Source organism: Symphalangus syndactylus, chromosome 7 (genome assembly GCF_028878055.3).
Source record: "Symphalangus syndactylus isolate Jambi chromosome 7, NHGRI_mSymSyn1-v2.1_pri, whole genome shotgun sequence".
Taxonomy (NCBI): domain Eukaryota; kingdom Metazoa; phylum Chordata; class Mammalia; order Primates; family Hylobatidae; genus Symphalangus; species Symphalangus syndactylus.
The window spans coordinates 61,667,347-61,687,844 of record NC_072429.2 but is presented as its reverse complement, the minus strand read 5'-3'; the positions used below and the strand labels follow the sequence as shown (position 1 = coordinate 61,687,844).

The 20,498-nt window shown below is 45.5% G+C and overlaps 1 protein-coding gene across 4 annotated transcripts in view; it reads left to right on the top strand.

Annotated features, from left to right (window-relative positions):
* Positions 1-214: 214 nt before the first annotated feature.
* Positions 215-20,498, top strand: part of LYN (LYN proto-oncogene, Src family tyrosine kinase) — a 142,948-nt gene continuing 122,664 nt past the window's right edge. Inside the window, exon 1 of one of the 4 annotated variants that reach the window (XM_063643300.1) lies at positions 215-3,067. In XM_063643300.1, the coding sequence (XP_063499370.1) occupies positions 2,651-3,067 (417 nt within the window). In that variant the 5' untranslated portion in view covers positions 215-2,650. The remainder of the gene's footprint in view (positions 3,068-20,498) is intronic. The other 3 variants (XM_055286375.2, XM_055286376.2, XM_063643301.1) reach the window with 3 other exon arrangements.

The following is a 20,498-nucleotide window of genomic DNA, read 5'->3' as shown; positions in this document are numbered from 1 at the left end:
GGTGTGTGTTTCTGTTTAATGGACACCTTATTTAATATATGGCTGATTCATTACATTGAGTTCACAGCCAATAGCACAGTAGCTCCTGCCTGCAGGACGGTTCTCCAGTGGCCATGCCACAGCCTCTGGTGCTTAGCAACAACAGACAGCACTTCAGCAAGCTCTATGCTTCGGGCCATTTATTTTTTATTTTATTTTATTTTTATTTGGGGCGGGGGGGTCTCACGATATTGCCCAGGCTGGTCTTGAACTCCTGAGCTCAAGCAATCCTCCCACCTTGGACTCCCAAAGTGCTGGGATTACAGGCATGAGCCACTGCGCTGGGTCGCTTGGGGGCCATTTGAAACAGCAAAATCACCAACAAAAAGCACAGAAGTGTGGAAAGCATAAACTAAATGGACAGCATAAAGGATACAAGAAGGCAGAGCATCACCTTGTTCAACTATAGCTGGGAGGGTGTGCGTGGGGCAACTCAAGATTTTTACTGCTCTGGGATGTGCATGTCTATGAGTGACTGGGAAAACACCTCAAATATTGATTTTGGGGTTACAAATACATTTTAGCAAGTAGATAAGTTCACAAATATGGTATTTGCAAAAATGAGGATACACTGTACATAACGTATTTACAATACTTCCTTCTCTTGCCCTGCCCATCGTATTCCTTCCTTTCTTCAAAGGCCCACCTACCCTGTCAAGGAGCCTTATTGATTTGCACCCTGCCTCTGATCACTGCCTTCTGTGCTCAATTTAGAGAAAACTGGTGAGATAAATCAGTCAATCAGTCAATTAACCAATCAATCAATACTAATGAAGTATTTTAAAGCACCCAACATAATTTCTGGGAGGTAGAATGGGAAATAGATAAGTATAAAAGGCAGTGCCTTCCCAAAAGGAGTTTATCAGTAGTTGAAGAGACAAGCCTAACATGGGCAAACAATGCTAAAAAGTACCTAGGTCTAGTTTAAAAGAATGTTGCACACCATACATGCTACAGATACTTTAAAAAGTTGCCTATCAATAGAAGCTTTAAATAAAACTTTCCTGAGAAATAGAACTTTCATGGGACATTAAGAAGGAAAGACAGATATGGAGAATGATTGAATGAAGTATTCAGCAAGTATAAATGCAGCCTACGAAGTGGAAATTAGCATCGTATTGTTTTTTTCCAAATAAGAATTAAGAGATGAACTTAGTGAGGACACTTTTGTGAGGAGTCAGGGAGTTGGGGAGTTGGGTGCAAGCTCAGGTCAGCCTGATGATGCTTTGTTCCTTACCCTGAGAGATATTTTACCAAAAACACTGACAGGTATTTCTGATAGATTAACCAATACCAAACGTTTTGAATCCTATTCTTATTTGCCACACACGTTTAGTCAGGATCTCAAGGATTCATCAGTAGCAGCAGATACTTTAATGTAGGGTTAATATATTTGAGAGGTCATTCTTAAGAAAAGTCTAGGCAATAGGCCCTCAGGTAGTGAATTATTCCATAGGATTCTTTGTTTTTGTTTCATTTTTTCTTTTCATTTTTCTATTTTTCTCCATAGGATTCTTGATAGGTTTCAATCACACACCTTCCCATGGGTAACCCACCCCTTCTGTTCAGCAGTAAACTAACAACTACATACCAGTGAACATCACAGGTATAAACCACCTTTCTTTTTTTCTTTTAAGGAAATAGTATGCAAACTTTAGTACTCCTTTCCTAGTAACAAATAACTGCTGTATCAGATTGTGTCACAAGGCAGCTGCTTTGACTTATTGCTCCGTAGCTGGGGCCAGCCTCTTCAGAACATTGTTAATGAGAGAAAGGAAGTGCTTTGGGCAGTGTCTGGCCCATCACGCCCTCTGTAAATGTTTGCTATTAATGCAAAGACCAAGTCTCCCACAGTGTCCAATTTGTTTCCTTGTAAATTCTTCAAGGTACTGCAATGCTGGGATCCCAGAGAACAGAATCGGGCTTAGAAGAAGTGGGTATCCACGGTGCCCGAGCCTAATCTTACATCTTGGATTTGTAAGTGGCATTTATTGAGTCGAACATGACCTTGAGCACGGGGTCACACATTCTTTCAGCAAACACTGGTTAGGCACCAGCTGCTACGTGCAAGCACTGCCCTACATGCTGGGATGCAGCTGTAGTAGGAATGAAATAACGCCAGCATTCCTGCATGCGGGCAGTGCGGGCCCTGTACAGAAAGGTACACGAGATAGGCATCCTCACATCCATTGTCCTGGGAGGAAACTAAGGCTTTGAGAAACGGAGAACTTGCCGGGCCATTTGACTCCACGTCATCCCCTCCCCCATCAATGCCCTGAACAGCCTCCTGTACACCCTTAAGGAACTTACTTTGTAATGATTATTAAGAACTTAAAGAGACCCCGAGCATCACCTCGGCATATCGCATCCTTTCTCTAGAGAACCCCTAATGTTGGAAGGGATCAGAGCGCACCTCCTCCGCTCCCGGGAGCACCCCCTTCCTAATACCTTGGGGATGGGTCGGAAGTAAAGGAAAGGAGACGCGAGAGGTGTCGTCGATGTGCCTGCAAAGCCCAGGCTCCTCCGGAGATCCTTCCGTCCGTCCCTATAGGAGAAGGCTGGCCCGGGCTGCTCCACTCCCCGGAGCTGCAGACTGAGTCGCCAGGTTTCTATGCCTTCAAAGCCCTGCGCGACGGCCACACCAAACACCCAAACCTTGGGCAGGGACCAAACGGTCACTTCCCCGCCCTCCGGGCTCAATATGCAAATCCGAGCACCAGGAAGTAGCTGGGACCTCTCGGCCGAGCCCAGAGACAGCCAGTTCCTCTCCCGCCGCACCGGGCCGCGCTGCCGCTCGCTCCCCGGCCGTGGCGCCTCCGGGCCAGACGCGCTGCAGTCTCCAGCCCGCGGCAAGCGGAGCGGCCGCGCCACCCCCGGCTCCGCGCCAGCAGCCCCTCGCCGCGCGTCCCGCGTTCCCGGCCAGCAGCCTCCCCCTACACAGGTCCTGCTGGGCCGCCCCGTCGCGCCCCCCGCTCTGAACTCAAGTCACCGTGGAGCTCCGCCGCCCCGAAACTTTCACCGCGAGCGGGTGAGTCCTCTGCGCGAGCCCAAGGGTGGGCGCGGGCACGCGAGCAGTGGGTGCAGGGGCCGCGGCTGTGTCACCAGCCGGAGTCCCGGTCGCAGGGTCGACTCGGGGCCGGGGGCATCGGCGCGGCCCGAGGCGGCTTCCTGGCCGCACCGCCTCCGGGCCCCGGCGGCGAAGGCTCTCAGATGTCTTCAGCCGGCGGGTGACCGGGCCCGGGGGAGCCAGGGCGCGGGGACTGAGGCTCCGCAGGTGTCCGCCGCGGAGCCGCTCAGGGGAGCGGTGGGAGGTGCGGGCGCGGGGGAGGGCTCACCGCAGGTCCTTCCCGGTGAGGGCCCGAGGGCCAGCTGCTGTCCCCGCTCCGGCCGCTCCTCGCGCACAGTGGGGAAGCCCCTGCCCTTGCGGAGCGGGCGCGCGGCGGGGATACTGGAGAGAACTCCTCGGATTGTGCAGTCTGATCTCCCCTCTGGTCCCTGGGTCCCCTGGAAGTGAGAGACGGGGCTCGGCCGGCGCCCTCTCGAGGCCCGCGGACAGTTGCCCTTCCTGGTGGCCCCGGGCAGGAGCGTGACGTCGAGGGGCTGCGGCGGAGGCTGGAGTTCACCCTCCCGCTGCGGCGCCTCTCGGCCTGCCGAGGAGCAGTCCGGTCCTTTTGCTGGCTGAGAGGAAGCGAGAGTTATTTTAAGAATTCAGGGGTTGCCTTTCCTTCGCCTTGGGGGAAGGGCCTAAGAGTCAGTTCCCACTTTCTTGCATTCTCTGGGTCCATGGTGCCATCTTTTGCTTGCGGTGCATTCGTAACTTTCCAACACCCTGCCTGTCGTGCGGATTAGCGGCTGTGTCTTCATTTGTTTGTATATCCGTGTGTGTTAATTATCCCAAATTCGCCCTTCTTCGCCAGCTCAGAATCTAGGCCTTGCACTTTTCTGGCTGAATATTTAGGGGACCGATTATTGAAATTCCCTGTTTGGGTTTCTTCATCTTTGAGAGAGCATATATACCTCAGGGGCTGTTTAGTACACACAAAGCCCCTGGTACATACCAAGCTTTTCATAAACGATGTTACTGTTATTTATTGCAGTGAATTCTATTCATATAAACGAGGCTTCTTGGTTCTTTGCAGCTTGGTGCTGTTGAACCTAAGACTACCATGTCTGATTTAGCCATCTGACCTTATTAGTAAATCTGCTTAATAAATACATGAGGGATTTGCTGTCCCAAAGCAGGGCCCAGTAGTCTGACTTTCCCTAAAGAACTAGCCAATAAACTGGTGGGCTACAGGTATGTTTTCTCTGTACAGCCAACACCTAAAGCCATGCCCTGGGGAATAGGCACTGCAAGAGCCCAGGCCTTACTAAGCCCTTCTCTGGAAGAGTAAGCTTTGTTGGGAAAGGGTGGCATCCAGTTAGTCCCTCCATTCTCATTCGGAGGTAAGCAGGTAAGCGCTTTGAGGCCTGAATAAATTTCATTGGATCATAGAACCTTTGGTGAGTGGGCCTCTTTGGATGTAAATGTGTGGCCCTTTTGCTGAGTGAAGGATAGAGGGCAGCAGATGGAAGGGGAGAGAAAATAGGAACCAGGAAACTTGAGTTTTGGCGTCTTCCATCATTTAATATGGTGTGATTTGGGATAAGCCACTTGGGCCATTTATTCAGCCAACATTTCCTTTATAGCAGCAGCCAGAGTTATGTTGATTTGTCTGCAGGTTGATAGTCTGTATTCACCATTACAGTGGAAGCTCCATGAAAACTGCTTCATCTGTCTTGTCCAAAATGATAGCCCCAGTGCCTGGTACATAGTAGGTGCTCAGTTCAAGATTACTTGGAAGAAGGAATGAAGGCCTCCTGTGAGCTTGCCCTATGCAAAACTGAGGACACAGGGAGATGAAGAAATAGAGCTGGTCCCTAAGGTGTTTGAAGCCTACTGGCCCTTTCTGTTACGTTTCTAAAATGGGGATTTGAGAGGCTTTGTTGACTGTAAAGTTACCCAGCACTGAGTTACCCACATTTAGTGTTCTAAATGAGAATCTCCAGTCAGCACCACTCTTCTCTACTTATTACTGGAAGAGAGGTCCTGATGTGGGATGGCTAAGATGTTTCCTGCAAAGGTAGTTGGCCCAATCCAGAAGACCTACATTATTTTAGAGTCATTGGTGTTACAAAGGTAGGTGGAAACTTTGTAATCCCGCCCCTGCCCCGCCCCTCCAATAGCTTTCTTTTAGCAGAAAAGTGGCCCAGCACTGTTCAGTGACTTTGAAAGCCTTTTACTTCTATCTGTAGTATTTGTTTTTAGAAATAAATCACCAAAAACATCTGAGATTGCAGTTGGTTCACATGACTGTGTGGAGTTGTAACTTAACAAAATTAAATCATATTATTCATGTACAAACCCATACTAACTTTATAAATAAGGACACCATGTATACATGCCCACAGCAGGGAACATTGTTATAAGTTCACTCCTACTGATGATCTCAGTGATGCATGGATGAGTGTTAACATTGAAAGGCCACCACAATCATTAGTCAGGACATTGATCAGTGTCACATTGACAGCAGAGACAGCCTCAGACCTTTTCTGGCTCTTCCTAGCGATGGTGGTGAAGGTGTTAGCACCTTTCATTTGCTCAGGGCTCTGAAGTCTTCCTGAACTCCAATTTCATTTGAACCTCTTGTGGCTCCTATAGGATGGAGAGGGACAGATACAGAAAAAGATTCAGGGGGTTGTCTGAGGTCATGGGCTTGGTTAAGTGGTACCATTAGGAGTAGTTGGTATGTTTTTTGGCTCTTTCTACTTGTCCACCTTTGGACTTGTAGTGTGTGCTCAATTACAAATGCCTCTCAACTTATGATGAGGCTGTGTCCCAATAAACCCAATCGTAAGTTGAAAATACTGAAAGTAGAAGATGCATTTAATACACTTAACCTACTAAACATCATAGATTAGCCTAACCTAGCTTAAACATGGTCGAAACACTCACATTAGCCTACCGTTGGGCAAAATCATCTGACACAAAGCCTATTTTATAATAAAGTGTTGAATAGCTCATGTAATTTATTGAATACTGTATTAAAAGTGAAAAATGAAATGGTTGTGTGGGTACTTGAAGTATAGTTTTTACTGAATGCCTAATGCTTTTGCACCATCGTAAAGTTGAAAAATCATTAAGTTGCAGACCATCTGTGCTTAAAAGCAAATAAATAGTCCATTTAACAAACATTTTAAAAGTGAAATCATGAGTTAATTTTCTTTTATCACTTGGTAATTGTCTGAACTAAGTGGCTAACTGCTCAGGACATAGCAGATGCACCATCAAGCTGGGCACTTAAAGCTGTCTTCTAGAAATGAATTTCTGTGCTTTTTAGCACTGCTTCTTGCTTGGGGGTGGGAAAGGGTGGTCTCCAGTAACTGCTAAGATGACACCTATACTGGCTGCTGTCCGAGCAGCTCTACTGACTGTCTTGGGGGCAATCAGTTGCTTATTGGTTAATACAGAAGTACCTGAGTAATACTTTGCAAAAGGACTTTCCCCCACCTCTGCTGGGAGTGTCTCCCTGTAAACTTTACCAGCCTCCTGGTTGTTTTATCAGTGAGAGCATCATTCAAATGAAAATATAAATTAAGGAGACAGAGCTCATAGGACGCACATTAAAACACCTGATCATTTTGAGCACCTGCTGTGTGCAAGGGACTGTTCTAGGCCAACAGTATAGATATACATTGCCTCCCATCTTTTAAGGCTGATAATGAAGAGAAGAACATGGAAGAGGAAGTTGTTGGGCTTTTTTTCCAGTCAGAAATACTGAAAGATTTCTTACAGCTGCCTGGTTTCCTGATACTTAAATTGTGAAACTTTGAGTTCACTCCATTATCATTTCTAAAATTTATTTTGAATAAGTTCCCTTTCGGGGGAGATACCCATGTGTAGAAAATAGTATGGAAATCTGCCAATGGAGGGATTAGAAATTTTGTCAGTTTAAAGACTTGGAGCTTTTGAGATTTTTGTTGTTGTTGTTTTGGTTTTTTTTTTTCTTTTTTGAGATGGAGGTTCACTCTGTCGCCCAGCCTGGAATGCAGTGGTGCAGTCTCAGCTCACTGCAATCTCTGCCTCCTGGGTTCAAGCAATCCTCCCTGCCTCAGCCTCCCGAGTAGTTGGGATTACTTACAAGCATATGCCACCACACCCAGCTAATTTTTGTATTTTCTGTAGAAATGGGGTTTCACCATGTTGGCCAGGCTGGTCTTGAACTCCTGACCCCAAGTGATCCGCCCGCCTCGGCCTCACAAAGTGCTGGGATTACAGGTGTGAGCCACTGCGCCTGGCCTTTCTGGGGTATCTTTGGCTTAAGTTAGTTGGAAGGGCTCTCTTTATATTTTATTCTGCCTCCCACTGAAGAGACAGAGTTTTTGCTCTTGTCACCCAGGCTGCAGTGCTTTGGCGTGATCCCAGTTCACTGCACCTCCATCTCCTGGATTCAAGTGATTCTCCTGCCTCAGCCTCCCTAGTAGCTGTGATTACAGGCGCCCGCCACCATGCCTGGCTAATTTTTGTATTTTTAGTAGAGACGGGGTTTCACCATGTTGGCCAGGCTGGTCTTGAACTCCTGACCTAAGGTGAGCCTGCCTCGGCCTCCCAAAATGCTGGGATTACAGGTGTGAGCCACCGTGCCCGGCCCTCTCTTGTAATTTAGAAGAGCAAGTTTAAATACTTGGGATGATGTATTAAAAAGCCTCATCCATGCTGACAAGAGCAGGGGCCTGTAGTAGCCTTTGTTGTTTATCCTCTTCATCCTGTTCTGTACTTCATTTTCTCTTATTACTGAATTAGCTGGCAGCATTCCTTATTTGCCACAGAGCTATTTCTTAAAAGCTGTACTTACACTCGGGATGCAGTTTTCCTTGGTATAGAACTCTTCCATGGCATTGCTCTTTCACTGGGCTTTATTAACCCTCAGGCTTCCAGTACACTTTCTTCTGCTCTCCCCAGTTCGTTCCTTGTCATCTTACAAAGGCTTCTTCAACCAGGAATTGGCATGAGCTGACCGTGTATGGGAAGAGATTGTCAGTTAATCTCATTATTGTAAGTGCTCAGTGTTCAGAATGCTGCTACTTAAATGACATCCTATAGAACTGCATGAATCGGGATACATTCAAAGAATCCATTTCAGTGGCTGTTTCTTGATGGTTGAGGCTCTGCTTTTGGGTTGTAGAACACTGGGAAGAAGTCTTCATAGCTCAGATAGTTTTTTAGTTGGTCTCATTTCCTTTCTACAGTCCATGCTTCAGGCAAAGTTACATATTGCCTGCCTGCCCACACCTTTCTGTGAGCATCTGAAATCTTGCTCACTCTTCTTTATTGACACCAGACCATACTGGTTGGAAGCCTTTCCAGTCCCTGCTTTCCTCCCTCCATTGGTAAAACATCTGGTGGGGAGGTCTTCGGGTGGTCTTTGGGCCTACCCTTGGGTGCTGGTACAGTGAGACTGGAGAGATGGGTGTGTATTCATTCTGCCTCCCACTGAAGCAATGACGTCTTCTTGGTGTTTGGGTCGCTGGGTGCCCCTACTCTTCCTGTAAATGTTTTTTTTGTTTGTTTGTTTTTTTTTTTTTTTTCGAGACGGAGTCTCGCTCTGTCACCCAGGCTGGAGTGCAGGGGCGCGATCTCGGCTCACTGCAAGCTCCGCCTCCCGGGTTCACGCCATTCTCCTGCCTCAGCCTCTCCGAGTAGCTGGGACTACAGGCGCCCGCCACCACGCCCGGCTAATTTTTTGTATTTTTAGTAGAGACGGCGTTTCACCGTGGTCTCGATCTCCTGACCTCGTGATCCGCCCGCCTCGGCCTCCCAAAGTGCTGGGATTACAAGCGTGAGCCACCGCGCCCGGCCCTTCCTGTAAATGTTAACCCCCACGGAGGTGAGGGGAATGGAGAAGCTTGTCTCAGAGAGGCTCTCTGGAGAGGGAGGACCACTTCTGCTTTCCAGGGGGAAGCTGTGTCACGGAGAGCAGAACTGTAGCCCGATGCTGGAGAGAGAAGGCCCCAGAGGAGGCAGGCAAGGAAGTGATACTTCCTCCTCCCCAGGCCCCTGGGTCATTTGCCTGCAGCCCCACCTTCCTTACCACCCAATGCTGCGTTTTCCTCGGGGTTCTTTCTACCCTCTGCTGCCCTCTGCATTTTTGGTTTGCCCTTAAGTGAGGGGTGGGGCGGGGGCGGGAGAGAGGAGGAGTCTGGAGTCTTAAGGGCAGAGCTTGCTTTGCGAAGCCCACCCTGGCCATGCCTGACTTTTTCAGCAACGGAAAAATGTACATTTTGAAATTCCCCATCATGGAAAGTGTTATGAAACTCTTGGGTAGATGTTTCGAAATCTTTTAATGTTCAGGCTACGTAATAATTTTTAAATACTAACTATAATAATTCAGGAATATTTTAAAAATTGTTAAATTCCTTCTTAAATTCTTGGGATAGAACAGTGGCTGTCAAACATCTTCTTTTTGTTTTTTTTATTTTTTATTTTTTGAGATGGAGTCTTGCTCTGTGGCCCAGGCTGGAGTACAGTGATGCAATCTCCACTCACTGCAACCCCCACCTCCCAGGTTCAAGCGATTCTGCTGCCTCAGCCTCCCGAGTAGCTGGGATTACAGGCATGCGCCACCACGCCCAGCTAATTTTTGTATTTTTAGTAGAGACAGAGTTTCACCATGTTGGTCAGCCTGGTCTCGAACACCTGACCTCAGGTGATCTGCCCGCCTCGGCCTCCCAAAGTGCTGGGATTACAGGCTTGAGCCATACGCCCAGCCTGTCACACTTATTTGACCACAACCCATAGCAAGAAACATTTTACCTTGTGCTCAAATACACTTCTATCTGCAGGCAAAACAAAATAGAAAAAGGAAATACAATCTGGTGGATGAGCCCCTCCCCTTAACTTGCAGGGGAATGTGGCCTGGAGCAGCTTCTCTGAAGTAGGATTGGCCAACTCCATCAGAGTTTTGTTTGTTTGTTTGTTCTGATGTATAATAGATATACATAGTTTCAGGGCACATGTGATAATTTAATACATTCATATAATTTGTAAAGATTAAATCAGTATTTGAGATAGCCATCACCTTAAATATTTGTTTTCTTTTTAAATACTAGAATCTTTTGAATTTTTCTAGCTGTTTTGAAATGCACAATAGTTAACTGTGAACTCTAGTCACCCTACGAGGTCTTATTTCTTCTATCAAACAGTATGTTTGTATCCATTAATCAACATTTTTTCATCCCCCCTTCCGATGCACAGAGGTGGGCAGTCCAATAGGGAGGTTTATTAAACAAACACAAATTAAGTCACATTCATATAATGGGATACTTTGTAAATATCTTAAAAGATAAAACATTCAATTACAGTTACTAATATGAAAATCTTTTTTTTCAAAAGCTGAACACGGCCAGGCCGCCAGGCGCAGTGACTCTTGCCTGTAATCCCAGCACTCTGGGAGCGTGAGGCAGGAGGATTGCTTGAGCTCAGGAGTTCGAAATCAGCCTGTGCAACCTGGTGAGACCCTGTCTCAAACAAACAAACAATAACAAAAGAGCTGAACACAAACTAGTAGATGACATGATACCATTTCTGAAATAAAATATTCATATATGGGCACATCATCTATAAACTGCATTTCAAACAATTTTTATACTAAGATCTTAATAGTGATTATTTCTGGGTGACAGTTGAGTGCTGTTTTTACTTCTGTACGTCTTTATATTTAAAAGAATGAGCATCCCATATATATAAATATATATATATAAATCCCACATATAAATATATACATAAATCCCATATATAAATATAACTATATATATATATATATATATTTTTTTTTTTTTTTTTTTTCCTGAGACAAAGTCTTTCTCTGTCACCCAGGCTGGAGTGTGATGGTATGATCTCGGCTCACTGCAACCTCCACCTCCCGGGTTCAAGTGATTCCTGTGCTTCAGCCTCCTGAGTAGCTGGGATTACAGGCACACACCACCATGCCCAGCTACTTTTTGTATTTTTAGTACAGACGGGGTTTTGCTGTGTTGGCCAGGCTGGTCTCGAACTTCTGGCCTCAAGTTATCCGGCCGCCTCAGCCTCCCAAAATCCAGGGATTATAGGCATAAGTCATTGCGCCTGGCTCCTTATATGATTTTAAAACGGCAGGATATAAGGAGCAATGGAATGAAGCCAGTGGGACTGCAGAGGGCAGGTGGAAGCAGACAGGGAACTTTGGAGCTAGAGTGGCTTGAAGGACACTTGATGGATATAATTCTAAGAGTCCTGTCTCAGGAGAGCTGATGCGCTGTAAATGTTGTAAATAGAACACTTTCTTAAAGAATCTTCCACTGCTATGTTCAGTATTCAGTTTAGCAAACTTTTCCTGGGTAGCTACTGGGAGTCCCGCACAGTGTTAGGAGTTGGGGTACAAACCTGCTGTGTTGGTGGAAATCCTGAAGGGAGTGGGCCACACACCCTGGAAGAAGGGGCTTTCCTGAGAAAGGACAGCCTGACTATGCAGGGGTCATTCCACATTACCGGAGCTTGTTCCAGAGAGGCAGTGGGAGGCTCCACAGGCAGGCTTGGAGGGTGCTTGGCCCTAATACTAAATGTTGGACTTCGTGGCATCAACGAAGGGGAATCACTGGAGCCTTTTAGTATGAAGCTAATTTTTTTGTCCATCACAGGCAACTTCTTGCCTACACTCTTTTACAATGTGGCATTTATGACATAGCCAAGAGTGAAGACACGTTGAACACTGACTTCATGCTTTGAGTAGGTGGAGAGTTGAATGACTCAAGGCTACTTCTCTAGAGATTAATTTGAAGCTAGAAAGTAGCATTTATTTCTGTTATCTATGACAGCAATAGGCTTAAGCTTGTAATTGTCATCTGCAAGTAGGTACTTGACACCTCCCGTAAGTGACCTGGAGAGTGACAGATACAGTAATGGTCACAGTCCTTGGTTTTTTGTTTTGTTTTGTTTTTGAGACAGAGTCTCACTCTGTCATCCAGGCTGGAGTGCAATGGCGCGATCTCACTCACCAGGGATTTGGCCACCACGCCTGGCCGAATCCCTGGTTTTAAGCAAAATTTTAATATGGAGCTTATGGTTGTTAGTATAATGAAATGCGGCACCATAACAGTTGATTTTTGTCTTTCAGAACCACATTGGCTTTTTGTATTGTTTCAAATTTGATAGATGCCCAATGTAGATAACAAAAATTTTCCCTCATGTGTATTTATTTATTTATTTGTTTATTTGTATGTTTTGAGATGGGGTCTCACTCTGTCACCCAGGCTGAAGTGCAGTGGTGCTATCTCGGCTCACTGCAACCACCACCTCCTGGGCCCAAGCCATCCTGTCACCTCAGTCCTGGGTAGCTAAGATTACAGGCCCCGCCACAAGGCCTGCCTAATTTGTTTGTTTTTTGGGAGGCCAAGGCAGGAGGATAATTTGAGCTCAGGAGTTTGAGACCAGGCTGTAATCCCAGGCTGGAGTACAGTGGTGCAGTCATAGCTTACTGCACCCTTGACCTCCTGGGCTCAAGCCATCTTCCCACTTCAGCCTCCAAGTAGCTGGGACTACAGGTGTGTTCCACTATGCCTGGCTTATTTTTTGTAGAGATGGGGTTTGGCCATGTTGGCCAGCCTGGTCTCAAATTCCTAAGCTCAAGGGATCCACCCGCCTCGCCTCCCAAAGTGCTGTGCTGTGCTGGGATTACAGGCATGAGCCACTGCACCCAGCCCATGTATATTTATCGAGTGCTGTATGTCATGATAGTGGGTGGTTTGGGGAAATACCAACATAAGTAAGTGGGAGGTTTCTATCCTAGAGGAGTTTGTTGTGCTCTGTTCTCTCTGGATTGTTCACAAACCAGAACGCTGATCAATGACTTTGCTAGGGTTGTGGGTGGGCGACTTGCTCAGGAGATCCCTGGCACCCAAATGAGTGCCCAGAAATCACTCTGAATGGTCAAAAGTAAGGCAGGGCAGGGCGGTAGAGCACAGGGTGTCGAATTAATTTCATGTGGGGGCTGAAATACCAGGTCTCTCCCTTCCTAACTGTGGGCTGCTGCTGCCAAGGTGCTGGCCTTGCTAGCCTCAGAATCCTCATGTTTAAACGCCAGCAGTTTGTTGCGAGTGTTCTAGGTTACAGTGGATTCCAAACTAGCCACAAGTGAAGCACATAGCTAAATGGTAGTCACTGGTATTGTTATCAAAAGCAAGTTGCTTAGCTGGGTGAAGTGGCTCACGCCTATAATCCCAGCACTTTGGGAGCCTGAGACAGGTGGATTGCTTGAAGCCAGGAGTTCAAGGCCAGCCTGGGCAATAAATTGAGAACCTGTCTCTATAGAAAAAAAAATAAGAATAAATAAAAACAAATGAAAATTACTCAGAGTGCAGTGATGTAAGCCTATAGTCTCAACTACTAAGGAGACTGAGGCAGGAGGATTGCTTGAGCCCAGGAGATTGAGGCTGCAGTGAGCAATGATTACACCACCACACTCCATCCTGGGTGACAGAGCGACAGCCTGTCTGTAAAATAATAATAACAATAATAAAAAGAAAGTTGTTTAGGATGGCTACTATAAAAAATGAGAAATCATGATGAAATCATGTCATGTTAAAAAAGAACACAACAACAAAAATCAGAAAATAACAAATGGTGCCAAGGATGTGGAGAAATTGGAATCCTGTGCATTGTTGATGGGAGTGTAAAATGCTACAGCTATGATGGAAAATCATATCGTAGCTCCTCAAAAAATTAAACATAGAATTGTCATGTGATGCAGCAATGCTACTTCTGGGTATATACCCCAAAGAACTGAATGTGGGGTCTCAGAGATATTTGTACACTTGTGTTCATAGTAGCATTATTCACAATAGCCAAGAATTAGAAGTAACTCATGTTCATCAATGGATGAAACAAAATGTGGTTTATACGTACATTGGAATTTTTTTTTTTTTTTTTTGAAACAGGGTTTTACTCTGTCACCCGAGCTAGAGTGTGGTGGCGCCATTACAGCTCACTATAGACTTGACTTCCTGGGCTCAGGTGATCCTCCCACCTCAGCCTCTTGAGTAGCTGAGACTACAGGTGCATGCCACCATGCCTGGCTAGTTTTTTGTATTATTTGTAGAGATAAGGTTTTGCCATGTTGTCCAGGCTAATCTTGAACTCTTGGGCTCAAGCAATCTATGTGCCGTGGCCTCCCAAAGTGCTGGGATTGCAGGCATGAACCACCGTGCCCAGCCATACAATGGAATGTTATTCAGCCTTTAAAAAAAGGAAATGCTGGCTGGGTGCAGTGGCTCATGCTTGTAATCCCAGCACTTTGGGAGGCCAAGGTGGGCAGATCACCTGAGGTCGGCAGTTTGGCACCAGCCTGACCAACATGGAGAAATCCCATCTCTACTAAAAATACAAAATTAGTCAAACATGGTGGCACGTGCCTGTAATCCCAGCTACTTGGGAGGCTGAGGCAGAAGAATCACTTGAACCCGGCAGGCGGAGGTTGCAGTTAGCTGAGATCCCGCCACTGCACTCCAGCCAGGACAACAAGAGCGAAACTCCGTCTCAAAAAAAAAGGAAATGCTGACACATGGTACAACAAGGACAAAACTTGAGGACATCATGCTAAGTGAAATAAGCCAGACACAAAAAGACAAATACTGTATGAGTCCACTAATGTGAGGTTCCTCAAATAGTCAAATTCATAGAGACAGAAAATAGAATGGTGTCTTCCAGGGGCTTGATGGGGGAGGGAATGGGAAGTTACTGCTTAATGGGTACAGAGTTTCAGTTTTGCAAGATTAAAAGAGTTCTGGAGATGGATGGTGTGATGGTTATACAAGAATATGAATGTACTTAATGCCACTGAGTTATATACTTAAAATAGTTACGATATAAATTTTATATTGTGTTTATTTTACCACAACTTTAAAGAATGAAAAAAAGTTTCTTGATGAGCAGAAATGTGTACAAATAGACAGAGGTGTCCTTGAGGATATTTCATTAAGTTTGATAAATTGCTCTTCTTCTGGCTGGGTATTTACCTACCAAGCAGACAGGTGTTCACTTTTTTGGCAGAGAGAGGACAGGATCTTTAATCTTTGCCATTTAATACATGGCCACATGGATTGCTGGCTGACAGTATATTGAAATGGCTGTGATGTGGGAGAGGGAATGATAATGGAGAAATTTACAAAGGCAGAGACTGTGGATTACAAAGTAAGGAGAAACTTCTAACCATCAAAGCTGCCTGCATGGGTCTTGGAGAAGGGTCCTTCTCCAGCATTAAACGTTTGTCAGCAAAAGCTAAGAGATTCTTATAAGACCTTTTAGAAAAGGTTGCATTAAGGCCGGGCGCAGTGGCTCACTCCTGTAATCCCAGCATTTTAGGAGGCCGAGGCCGACGGATCACGAGGTCAGGAGTTCAAGACCAGCCTAGTCAACATAATGAAACCCCATCTCTTCTAAAAATACAAAAATTAGCCGGGTGTGGTGGCACACACCTGTAGTCCCAGACACTCAGGCGGCTGAGGCAGGAGAATCACTTGAACCCAGGAGGCGGAGGTTGTGTTGAGCCGAGACCACGCTGTTGGACTCCTGCCTGGGCGACAGAGCAAGACTCCATCTCAAAAAAAATAAATAAATAAAAAAGTTGCATTAGATGGCTCTAAAAGCTGCTTCCTGATTTGATGATACGGTTATATTAATATTTCTAGCCATGCACTGATTGACTCCAAATTACATAATAAGAATGTATCTTTCTGTTTTTTTTTGAGGTAGGGTCTTGTTCTGTCACCCAAGATGGAGTGCAGTGATACCATCATAGTTCATTGCAGCCTTGAACTCCTAGGCTCAAATGATCCTCCCATCTCGGGATCCCAAAGTCCTGGGATTATGAGCATGAGCCATTGTGCCTTGCCAAAGAAAGAATATTTCTGACAGAGTTCTTTCTAACAGGATTCAAGGGAATTTTTTAAAAAGTTTTCCCAGTGCAGGAGTGTGTGTGTGTGTGTGTGTGTGTTTAAAATTTAAGTATAACACTTACATAGAAAAGTGCAGAAAACAGAAGAATCCAGCTGAATGCAAAGCCTTGTGTAACCACCCCCATGATCAAAAGGCAGAATGATATCGACCCTCCCCCAAGCAGTACTCCCCTGAAAGGCATCTGCCATTCTACTTCTAGTTTTTATTTAGTTTCCAGTGTAGGCTTCTAAACAATAAAGTGTAGGGAATTGAAAAGCAGTACAAAGCCATTTGGTTTGGCAAATAAACAGATTTTCAAGCTGTGGGTTTGGCTACCACCGGCATCTCTGTGTGTGTGGAATTTACTTGGAATTCAACTGGAGAGCAAGACCTCATCCTGTTTTACCCTGGCGATTCAGTTGCTAAAATTCTCACACATGAGTTTGATCTGAGCCTTATTTAAATACCTTTTTATTCATCCATTAATTAGTAAAATTAGTTGGCACAAGCCATATATAGCTGGTTTTTCTGCACAGCCAAGTAAATTTATAAATGCAAATATGTGGGTGTGATAAGGGTGGTTTCCACTGACCCACATGTAATCAAACATCCTGTTATATGACACAGTGCCAGTCTGTGCATAGGCATTTGAACGTACTAACTGGGTTTGTGAATTCAGTGATGCTATTCTTCAGTAAAATAAGGACTCATTTTTCTGATGTTAAGGAACACAGCACCTTTGTTACTGACTGTTATTTCAACTTGTTTAATGTAGTTTTGATATTTATTTTTGTTGGGGGTGACAGAGAGAGGCATAATTGACTTGTGGCATTTGTTAATCCATGAAGTCATGCTTCACTTATGCATCATTCAGAAAACACTTCTTGGATACTCACTACTCATGAATATGCATGCATATGACTTGCAGTCAAAGCCATGAGTTCTCAACAGCAAAACTGTTCCAGATATACTCAGAAAGTTAAAATGTTTAAAAAAACTAGGAGTATAATTTTTTAAAGAAAATTTTCCTTTTATTTTTGTTGTTTTGTTTTGTTTTTTAGAAGCAAGGTCTCACTATGTTGCCCAGGCTAGAGTGCACTGGCCATTCACAGGCACGATTATCACTCACACACTATGGTCCTGAGATCCTGGGCTGAAGTGATCCTCCTACCTCAGCTTCTCGAGTAGCTGGGACTAGAGGCATGTGCCACTGCACCTGGCTTACAGTATAAATTTTTGTGTCACACAAGATATAAAGAACATGCTCAGGCACTAGACCCATCTGTGGGTTCACCTTTCTGTGGGACCCACTAAGGGACCGTCTTTCTGTGAAAAAGTCACAAGTGAAGTCTGGGTCATGCAGGGAATAACCATACCCCAAGAGAACATGCTGAGCCTGTAGTTTGCCTGTCACTGCCTGTCTGCATCCCCCAACCCCCCCAGCTTATTTTTTTTTTTTGTTTTTTACTTTTTATTATTTTAGACAGGGTCTTGCTCCGTTGCCGAGGCTGGAGTGCAGTGGCATGTTCATGGCTCCTGCAGCCTCTACCTCCTGGGCTTAAGTGATCCTCCCTCCTCAGCCTCCTGAGTAGCTGAGACTAGAGGTTCATGCCACTGTGCCAGATTAACTTTTTGAATTTTTTTTTTTTTGAGACAGTGGTCGCTCTGTCACCCAAACTGAAGTGCAGTGGCTCAATCTTGGCTCACTGCAGCCTCTACCTCCTGGGCTCCAGTGATCCTCCAACCTTAGCCTCCCAAGTAGCTGAGACTACAGGCATGTGCCACTACACCTGGCTAATTTTTTTTTTTTTTTTTTTTTGACAGAGTCTCATTCTGTTGCCCAGGCTGGAGTGCATTGGCACTGTCTTGGCTCACTGCAACCTCTGCCTTGTGGGTTCAAGCGATTCTCCTGCTTCAGCCTCCTGAGTAGCTAGGATTACAGGCGCCTGCCACCATACCCAGCTAATTTTTTTGTATTTTTAGTAGAGACGGGGTTTTGCCATGTTGGCCAGGCTGGTCTCAAACTCCCGATCTCAGGTGATCCACCCGCCTCAGCCTCCCAAAGTTCTGGGATTACAGGCATAAGCCACCACGCGTGGCCTGCCTGGCTAATTTTTGTATTTTTTGTACAGATGGGGTTTTGCCGTGTTGCCCAGGCTGGTTTCAATCTCCTGTGCTCAAGTGATCCACCCACATGCTTCAGCCTCCCGAAGTTCTGGGATTACAGGCGTGAGCCACAGTGCCAAGCCTAAAATTTTTTGTATAGTTGGGGATCTCACTATGTTGCCCAGGCTGGTCTTGACCTCCTGGGCTCAAGCGATCTTCCCACCTGCTTCAGCCTCCCAAAGTGCTGGGATTACAGACGTGAGCCACTGCAGCCAGCCCCAAAACTTCAAGTTTAATTTCCTCCAGCCACAGTGCCTGATGCTTGGCATCTCTGCGTTTTAACTGCTTGTCTCTGTTAGCAACTGCTGGATGCTACAGAGGATTTGAACAAAGAGTGAATCCTGGGAATGGAGGGAATATTGGACTAAGGAGACTGACCAGAGCAGAACAGTTTCCAAGTGAACAAGTGAGTCCCTCAGTTGGAAATAAAGTAGGAAGAGATGGGGAAATAACTTGCCTGGATTTCTTACTAATCTTGGTGAAGAATATAGGTATGGATTAGTAACACTGTAGTAGCTAATGAAAAATATTCCATGTTGCGAACTTTGGGGTGTCTGAGGAGCAGCATGATGTCTTAGTCACAAACTGAGAGTCGGGAATTGGTTTCTGGGTTGGGTGTGGTGGCTCACACCTGTAGTCACAGCACTTGGGGAGGCCAAGGCAGGAGGATCACTTGAGGCCAGGAATTCAAGACCAGCCTGGGCATCATAGTGAGACCTCATCTTTACAATTTTTTCTTTTTTTTTTTTTTTAAAGGAATTGGCTTCTAGTCAATGCTTTGTCAAATACCAGTCTTGGGACATTAGATGAAGTTCCTTAAGCTCTTCAGGCCTCATTTTTCTAATATGTAAGACAGTAATAACAGATTTTTGTTTGGTGTCTCATCCAGTTGTTGTAAGGATTAAATGAGATAATGTTCCTGGGAGTTCCTTGAAGAAGTCTAATTTTCTTCCCAGTTTTGGCTGTTGTTTTGGATGAAACTGTACTACCCTGAGCCTTTTCTTGATTTTGGGGGATCCCTGCCCACTCCCCACTCGTGGTACCCCTGGCCTGTTTTGGTAGATTCACTCATGCATCATCACTAGTCCTGTGGGGAAGTGGAAATTTGGTGTACATACCAGGTGCACTTTCATTCTGCTCAAAATGTTATGACAAACAGCAAAGAGAACACCTTTTCTTTTATCATTAGCTTCTCCTTAAGCATCTCGTGAGGGGTAAAGCAATTAAAAAAAAAAAACAAGTTTTAGCTAGACGTGGTGGCATGCCCCTGTCATCCTAGCTGCTCTGGAGGCTGAAGCGAGAGGGTCCCTTGAGTCCAGGAGTTGGAGGCTGCAGTGAGCTATGATTATGCCACTGCACTCCAGCCTGGGTAACAGAGCAAGACTCTCATCTCTGAAAAAAAAAAAAAAAAAAAAAGAAAAAGAAACAACAACATCAAACAAAGAAACAAAAGCAAGTTTATAAATAAAGAAACAGAATAGCAGGGACATGGATGAAGCTGGAAACCATCATTCTCAGCAAACTAACATAAGAACAGAAAACCAAACACTGCATGTTGTTATCATAAGTGGGAGGTGAACAATGAGAACACATGGACACAGGGAGGGGAACATCACACACCGGGGCCTGTCGGGGGTTCGGAGGCCTAAGGGAGAGATGGCTTTAGGAGAAATACCTAATGTAGATGATGGGATGGTGGGTACAGCAAACCACCATGGCTCATGTATACCTATGTAACAAACCTGCGTGTTCGGCACATGTATCTTAGAAATTAAAGTATAATAAAAAAATTAAAAAAAAGAAACATAGAATAAAAACCATACCTAATTTAGTAAGAGAGGCATTCCCCCCAAGCTCCTCACCTTTATTTATTTATTTATTTATTTATTTAGAGACAGAGCCTCGCTCTGTCAACCAGGTTGGAGTGCAGTGGCATGATCTCGGCTCACCGCAACCTCTGCCCTCCGGGTTCAAGCGATTCTCCCTACCTCAGCCTCCTGAGTTGCTGGGACTACAGGTGCCCGCCATCACCCCCAGCTAATTTTTGTATTTTTAGTAGAGACGGGGTTTTGCCATGTTGGCCAGGTTGATCTCAAACTCCTGACCTTAGGTGATCCGCCTGCCTTGGTCTCCCAAAGTGCTGGGATTACAGGCATGAGCCACCGCACCCGGCCTAAACTTCGTTTAAATGATGAGGAAATAACTGCAGTGGAATGAGCTGGAGAACCATGTTACTCACCCGGACGCTGGCTTTATGCAGTTTCAACGTCCACAGGTATCTTCTGAT